Source organism: Adelges cooleyi, unplaced genomic scaffold, assembly GCF_023614345.1.
Source record: "Adelges cooleyi isolate 19-005CV unplaced genomic scaffold, UGA_ACOO_1.1 ACOO_flye_CR_arks_rails_tigmint_CR_PRNA_651, whole genome shotgun sequence".
In the NCBI taxonomy this organism is placed as follows: Eukaryota; Metazoa; Arthropoda; class Insecta; order Hemiptera; family Adelgidae; genus Adelges; species Adelges cooleyi.
In genome coordinates this window covers 1484975-1493538 of record NW_026096352.1, presented here as the reverse complement: position 1 = coordinate 1493538, position 8564 = coordinate 1484975, and the positions used below count along the sequence as shown (strand labels likewise).

Genomic DNA, 8564 nt, shown 5'->3' with positions numbered 1-8564 from the left:
TTAAATAGTTTACATGTTTTTATTGAATAAGTATTCTACGTAGGACAACTGAACACACTCTTCATTGAAGGTATGAAAGCAACAAAATATAAGATACATTTTTGGAGTTTTGTAAAAATGTCTTTTTTAAATCTACGATTCCTTGACCGGGTTCATGATGGCTTCCAAACCCTTCATCTCCTCTGAAAGATGAAATATTTTAATTAAAAAATGTATACACACAGTAATAATATACATTTTTTCTTTTTTATTTAAACATATATTTACCTTCAGCATATTTTTTCTTTTCTAATGCTAGTTTTGCGTCTCTTTCTGCCTTTTTCTTATAACGTTCCTCTCTGGTTTTATCTTCGCTTCTTTGCAAGAAACTGTGTCTTGTGACTCCATAACCAATACCCAATATCAGCATGCTATAACGGCCAAACTAAACAATAAAACGATTAAATTAATTTCCATAATAAACATTTTGAACTGTCTAGTTAAATAAAAGTTTATAAGAACCAATAGTAAAAACATAAAAGTATTATAGTAAAAGTAATTAACAAGGTTTCGTAACGTAACAAAATATAATATTATAAACTCAATTATTTCATTCATAGAACGCCATAATATAATATTAGTATATGTTTAGTGAACGTTATAAAGAATAACGTTATTATTTTTTTTACTCAGAGAAGGTTAAAACGAATATTGTTATACATTTGTAAAACGTTTATAATAACGTATATGACATCATATTTGTATATTCTGAATTTGCATACAAATAATTTTCACTTTTTTATTTATTGCAAGAAATATTTTTAATTATTAATCCGAGGTAATTTTTAAATAATTTATTATACCTACATGTATAAGAAAATATTTTTTTAGAAATAAACCATAATTATGTCAGTACTTCACCTTAAATTTAATCATTATAAGTATTTACAGCTAAATTATTTTTTCATTCATATAGACTATATGTATAAAAATATGTTTAATTTTTGTTACTTTTTCAAGTTCGCCTATTTGTACGAGTAGAGTTGAATTTCATATAAAACATAGTGCATACTGACAATAGTTTTAATAAAAATGTATACAAATACACGTCTTTAGAATATAATGAAACAAAATTAAAGGACAATGTACTTAAAAAATTGGAAAAAAAGGTAACTTTTATGCTCACCACATTTTTGGTAATAAAATGTAGACTAATTTTATTTACATGTATCGATAAACTTTTCTTCTTCTCCAATTGTAATTATTTCTAAATATATATAAACTCAGTATAGTTTGTAATGACAATATGAGTAATAATTATAATTGTTCTCGTTAAGTCTTTATGGGATTGATCATACTTTATGTTGGTTTTATCTGCACAAACTCTTAATCAACGCTATTTCCCCATTCTAAAAATGTAAATTGCTTATCAACCAGTATTCATTTTATTACAAAAACATTTGTCCAAAAATTAAAAATAACCCTTAAAACTCTTGAAGTAGTAATTTGGTTTTAAAATAGATACCAAATCTGAATTCAGTAAAACAAAAATGGAATAAGTTAATCAAATTTTAACAAACACTTATTGTAACAAATAAGTAAAGAAAATTATTCGTATGCAAATTCAGAATATACAAATATGATAAGTTATACTGGCAAAAATTTTCAAGGTATATAAATAAATAACAATAATCATTATGAAATTACAATATGTTATAAAATTCTCAAAACAAATAAATTTAAAATGTTATTTTGTGTAACATTTCTGGGGTAAAAAAAAATTATAACGTAATTCCTAGTTTATGTTAACATAATTTTGAACTGAACAAATAAATAACGGTTAACGTTAATGGTAATTAATTCTACATAATTGAAACCGTTTAGCTAAATATTATCCACTTCTACTACATTTTAAATACAATTTTTATGTTACTCACAAGGGAATGTTTTTATTTTCCATATTACAACCGTGTCATAAGAATTACTATAACTGAAGGTGGTAATAAAGGCTTTGATGCATAACTGTAGTTGGAAAAACTACTAAATATATTTATGTAGTACACATAAATCGTTTTATAAACAATAAATGTGTTACCTACTTGGGTTTTCCTTAATAGAATAAATGTTTGATAACATTAAAAAAAGAAAATAACGTATGTAGGTCATTAATTTGAGTTGAGAATGTATTGAAAATGTCAATCAGATAATTTATAATACTATAATAAGATTACAAAGTTACAACTAGTAGGTACTTTAGCGTTCCAGAATTCTAAGAAAAAAAATGTTATTTTGAAAAGGGTTGGTAAATCTTTTCCTTTTTAGTCTTATTAAGTGCCTTAATAAAGTATCTTATGGGTTTTATTTCTGAACCCCTGTGGATCACTTGCTATATGATTAAGTCAATCCGGTGCGATATTAAAACGTTATTGTCCCAAATACAATAATAATAAAAAACATGTTATAATTAATACCATCTCAAGCTCACATCAAAAATTAAAAAAAATTAAACTGGTGATTTTTATCATAATGTGGTCATAGGCACTTTGTAAACGGCAAACTTGTTTGTTAATCATGTCAATCTTTTCATTTCAATAGAAAATATTGGAATATAATAAAAACAATGACAACATTCGCTTACAGAAGTTCTATTTTTTTAAGTGTAAGTTTCAAGTGCAAACTTTTAGTTTTAACAAGCAATTGATTTTAATAATTACTCATTTTCATGTTACCTAATGAGTATTAGATTTTTTTAAGCATCAGCATCTATGCCCATTACTCTATTAGTTAGTTGTTTGGTTTGGCGAGGTTTGTGTTGGTAAAGAGAAAACGTGCAGAAGGACATGACTTGGGCTGTCACTCTAGGATCAAGCAGCAACAAATAAAGCTTAACTTCAAGTGCCAAATGACAACTGAGGACCACTTTGCGCTAATTATTATTTTTTAATTAATCATTATAACAAGAGTTATAGATTAAAAAATAAAGTATAAATGTACAAAGTCCTTCATAAAATTTGACATCCCATTTTTTTTTATAATAGTTTTAACAGAGTAGTGTTATCCAGAAATGTGGGTAAAATAGTTTTGCTGGCAAATAACAAATTCCAAATGTATAATATAAATATCTATAGTTTATTAATTATTTCTTTAGGAAAAGCTGTTTAAACATTTATTTATTAAGGAAAAAAAAACAAAAAATTTGGTACTGTTATTACATTGATACGAATAAACGTTAGTATTCCTGAAATTTGGAAACGATTACAAAGTTAGATTAAAAGTATTTTGGAAACTAAAAATGTAGTAAAATACCAGATCGTTAGATCCAACCGTTACCTTTTTTTTTTTAGGTATCTCGGTGGAGAATAATAATAAAAATAAAACTAAAGAGTAGTTTTGATAATATTAGTTATATAATGCACAATTTACAAGCTAAAATATCATACTAATAAAAAATTTGGGTATTAAAAAATTGTAAGCCAAACAAGATGAAGTAAGCGCAGAAGTAAGAACAGATTAAAGAGAAGATGAGGTAGTCTAAAAGAATTATTCATACATCCCAAATTTTAATAAGGCAATAGAATATCCTAAAAATATATTTGACCTGTTTTAAGGAAATCAATTCAGCGATTAAAACATTATTCTAAGTCCTTACACACTAATAAATAAACGTTTTAAAACATTCTCAGCTCTTTGATATAACTGAAACCTTATACTTTTATCTACCTACTAAGCAGGCCAACGACCTTCATATGACATTAAAAGCGATTATCATTTATAATTAAAACAGTTTTAAAATGTAATAAATAGAAAATATTATGTTACAATATACTTTAAAATAAGTTTTAATAGACGTTAAATATAAATATTTATACCTATATTTTTCTATTCCTATATAGTTTTAACTATTTGAGTTAATTTCATATAACATTCCCATTTGCAATTATATTACAAAAAGCTTTTGAATAAATTTAGAAATATATTATGATCGTGGTGTAATACTCGGGTGTATTTTTATGTGAGTACATACTAATTAAATTTTAAGCTTATCATTATAAAAATGATTTTAAGGAAATTATGAATGGCAACAACAAAGCATTGCAACATAGTTTAAACATTTGGCAAGTTTATTTTAGAACAACACAACTTATAGAGCACAAATAAACCCTGTCAACTAGTAAACGTAATATTTTATAACAACTAATCGGATATGTCATAAGTAACAACACACCCATTTGTGTAACAATACAATTTATTAACTTACTCTGATTAAAGGCGAAACATTAACCGCGGCTTTAAAATCTCTCACCATGATAAAGGTCTTGTTTATAGTTGAAAACTACAAAAACCAAATAATTATTATATGAGATAGACAAAACTGAATTGGAGTTTTGCAAATTGCAATATTAATGTAAAGAAAAAATGAAAATGATTTCAATGTAAAAATCTCGATTTTTTTTTTTTATCACTATTCAGTAGGCGGAGACGATACTTTTGCATGGAGGTACTCTGTAGACATCCAAGGAGGTTTGTTAGCTGAAGGCAAAGACACTATAACGTCTTCTTTTGGAAATTATGTTTACCTCCGTCATATACAAACAGTTTCTACTTTCCTGCCACTAAAAGTTTTTAATTTATTATTTTCCATAATTTTTCATGACTATTAACTAGCACGTAATTAATGACACTATCAGCATCGATGATTTAGGAAACCTTAGTATTTATTAATGTTCAACCTAGTGTCAGGCCTATTTTATTCCTATCAGATGTGTGCAAACTATTCAAATAAACATAATTCTAATAAAACGTTAATTCTTCGCAATTTATTTTTAAAACAATTATTCAAAACTTTTCAAAAATAATTTTATTGAAATAAAAAATGATTCGAACAGCTTTTTCAGATAAAAAGAATGAGTATAAAACAGCAATTTAAAATTATTTAATAATTGTTTATCTAAATGATTATTTATAGAACAAATTTAATTATTTTTATTTGAATGATGCACAGGTCTACTTGCTATTTAGTAGTTAAAATTTGAATTTTATGTTAATTTAAATAATTTAACTATCATGTTTTAATGAAAAACCAACTTTTAAATATGAACATTCGTGGTCATAATATTATAATATTCATAAATTCTATTATGTCTAAGAGTCTCTGTCTATGGCTGAATATGTTTAAGTTGACTCTGCACAAATCAAAATATTGTTTATTTTTAAATTTGAGGTGAAGAAACATGTTTAATGATAAAAATCAATATTTAATAACTAAAGTAGATTAAAAAATTAATCTAAAAATAACGTTTTTATGCTCTTTAAAAAGTATGAAATAACTTTCCGGGGGTCTTGATAACCAAATAGGACAGGTGAACTAGAAAAACGTGGGGCGCATCTTTCTACTTTGATATTAAAACCTAAGCTTCCATGCTAATGCATTAAGTTGTCTCTCATAATGCTGTCTCTCTAACCGAACGGATCAGAAAGTGATAGTATGACTTTTTATCGGAAATGAAATTTAATGGATTTCCGTGCCACTTGCCTTAAATTTCATTGCGAATTGGAAAGATTTAATTGCTATTCTCTCTAAAGTTTGTTTTATGTAGGTTGCTTCAATTTTTATGTTAACTTCCTACTTGCTTAACATTTAAAGTAATGTGGTGCTTAATTTTACATGACATTTTATTAAGTATTATTTTATTTAGAAGAGAAAAGATGATTGTGCATGAATTATGAGTTAAGGTAGTTATTAATGAGAAGAGAATGTTATTATATATTCAGACGTGTGAAGTAGTAAAGATGTGCCCCACGTTTTTCTAGTTCACCTGTCCTATTTGGTTATCAAGACCCCCGGAAAGTTATTTCATACTTTTTAAAGCGCATAAAAACGTTATATTTAGATTAATTTTTTAATCTACTTTAGTTATTTTGTTCTTTTTCGTTTTCGTATGTACGTATCTATATATTTAAATGTGCAATGTTATATAATGAATATACATATTATTATACATATAATAATACACAACATTTGTACATACATACAAATAATATTATTACAATATTATATAATAAAATCCGTCCATTTCGTCTGTAAGCGGTGATTACATTAGAAAAGGCTGCATGGTCAGAAGGATTATAATAAGAATTAGTAATCAATTTATAATTTTAGATTTATTATTGTATAAATTATCATAAAAGTTGAAATTATGTTGTAACTACTATATAAATTATCATAAGAGTTGAATAAAAGTTGTAAGAAAATGCAAAAAAGTGTAATGATGGGAACGAACGGGTTTGAACCTGGTACCGCTCACATCTGAGCACCGTTCACGCCCAAACGCACCACGCATAATTTTTGCTGGCAGGTGAGAAATAGGTCTTTTTGAATTGCAAGATTCCGCCCAGAACGACTGACAAGAAATCGACCCCATTTTAACCCCCTTAGGGGTGGAATTTTCAACCTCTTGTGGATTAATAATGAATTGTCATCGAATTGTGAGCTACCCTGAAAGTTTCAGCCGGATAGCTAATCGGGAAGTGCTCGAAATTTGAGTTGCAAGATTCCACCCGGAACGACAAACAAGATTGTGAATTCATAAAAACGTTATAATAATAAAAAACGTTATAAAAAGGTCATAGATCTTTGGACCAAATAGTAATTTGTATATTGGATAGTTTGAAAAGAGTGGAATAAAACTGAAACAATTATTATGAATAATTTCGCTATCAAACTATTTTATTTGAAATTATTGTATTGATTTAATTGTTAATATATTGAATTATAAATGAATCGGTCATTTCAAAAACCACATAAGTGAACTTTTTTTCAAAATGGCTTTTTTGGTCGCAAACTATTGCTTGAAGGTAGACCTATAATCCATGTTAAAACAACATTAGTCAGGTAATTCCTTCTCCATTTTACAGCGCCCTCTTAATAACGTTCATTGGTAAAACAACCTAAGTCAATGACTAATGTGGTTTTTACATGCATCGCAAGGTAACGCGCACACAAACATGTCAGATTAGCACCATAAAGAAGACTCAAGCGTCTGTTCTGTGAGGTTCTGTGATTTAGATTAAATTGTTTGTTTACGTTTGTTCCATAATAAATTTTGATAAATTACAATTTTTAAGGAGTATCTTCAATATTTTCATTAAATATATGACTATTATCCTCATTTTGTTCGTTTTATATATACCTTAACTCCGTTTCCTGCTAAAACAACATAAGTCAAGCTCAGTTTTTCTGGGTTTTCTATTTTAATTTTCCATGATTTGTGATTTTTTTTTTTTTTCAGCGTATTCAGGTCTAGTTGTTACATTTAGCTGAAAAAAGTACTTAAAAATTCGTTAAGGTGTGAGTAGCACAGTTTTTATTGCCTCCTGCAAATTTTTAAATTGGTGACTTAGGTGGTTTTTGAAATGACCGATTCAAACATATTTGCATTATTTATTAATTACATATCGTTTGTTTGGTGGCTCTGAAAATATGAAGAATTCTATACTATTAACTTACTTTTTTATACATAGCATGTCCCAATAAGAGCGCAAGATTAATTTTTTTTAATTAATTAAAACAATTTAATCCGGCGCTCTTATTGGGATACCCTATATAATATATATTATATTATATTATTTTTAAGCATATGATGTAGTCTAAAAAAACTCTTTATTTTTTAATTGTGATTATTGATTATAAATAACTAGAATTATTATTATTATTTCATAAATAAACTCAAAAGTCAAAACTACATTTTAGATGTAATATATACTTCTCTTCAGAGATACAACAACTATTCTATATACGACTAATATCAATATAATATATTATGTATAGGTATTGATGTTTTTTCCTTTTTTGGAAGATTTTTTCCTTACTAAAAAACAAGAATTTGTATGTTATAGCCCTACTTTAAGTCTACCTACCTACATTAAAAATAGCCAAATTTTATTGTACAATATATTTCAACAACATTTCGAGTAACTTACTTTTGAACACTTAGGTGGTGTCTTTGTGGTAATTTGTTTGAAATATCATTTTTTTTTTTTTAACAAAAATGTGTTAAATTTTTGTTTTACTTTTTTTTGGAAAAATACGGTTTTACTCAACACCCATTGTAAAACCGTATATGATTTGAGGTAAAATCGTAAGTCTCAAAAAATTTAACACATTTATAGCAAAAAGAAGTGATTGAGCTTCAAATAAAAGTTGTACACCTTAATTTTTGTGTACCAGTTTTAAAAATTTAATTTCATAAAAATTTTGATTATTTATGAACTGTGAACCAACTTAACAAATTATCACATTAATATAACAAAATATATTGTCAAAATGTTACACTTATATAGGTAATGTAAAATTAAAAAATATTTTATTGACTTGGATGTGTAGGTTAAGTATTAATAAATAAATCATGTTGATGCTTAATAAATATTTTAATGTTATTATGTAAATAAAATGTAATATTTGAACATTTGTTAATTAGTAATTTTAGTTAGACTATCTTAGACAGCAATAATTAAACATTGTGAATACATTTCAAAAATATGTTTTTGGAAAAACTTTTAGTTGTTACAATTATGTTTTAAATATT

The 8564-nt window shown here is 26.1% G+C and overlaps 1 protein-coding gene across 1 annotated transcript; it reads right to left on the bottom strand.

Annotated features, from left to right (window-relative positions):
* On the bottom strand, positions 1-4430 carry LOC126844861 (ATP synthase subunit e, mitochondrial-like). Its single transcript, XM_050583297.1, has 3 exons — positions 4238-4430; positions 268-424; positions 1-182 (listed from the first exon to the last, which is right to left on the bottom strand). The coding sequence occupies exons 1-3, from the start codon at positions 4283-4285 to the stop codon at positions 133-135; spliced, it is 255 nt and encodes an 84-aa protein (XP_050439254.1). The 5' UTR covers positions 4286-4430; the 3' UTR covers positions 1-132.
* Positions 4431-8564: the final 4134 nt, after the last annotated feature.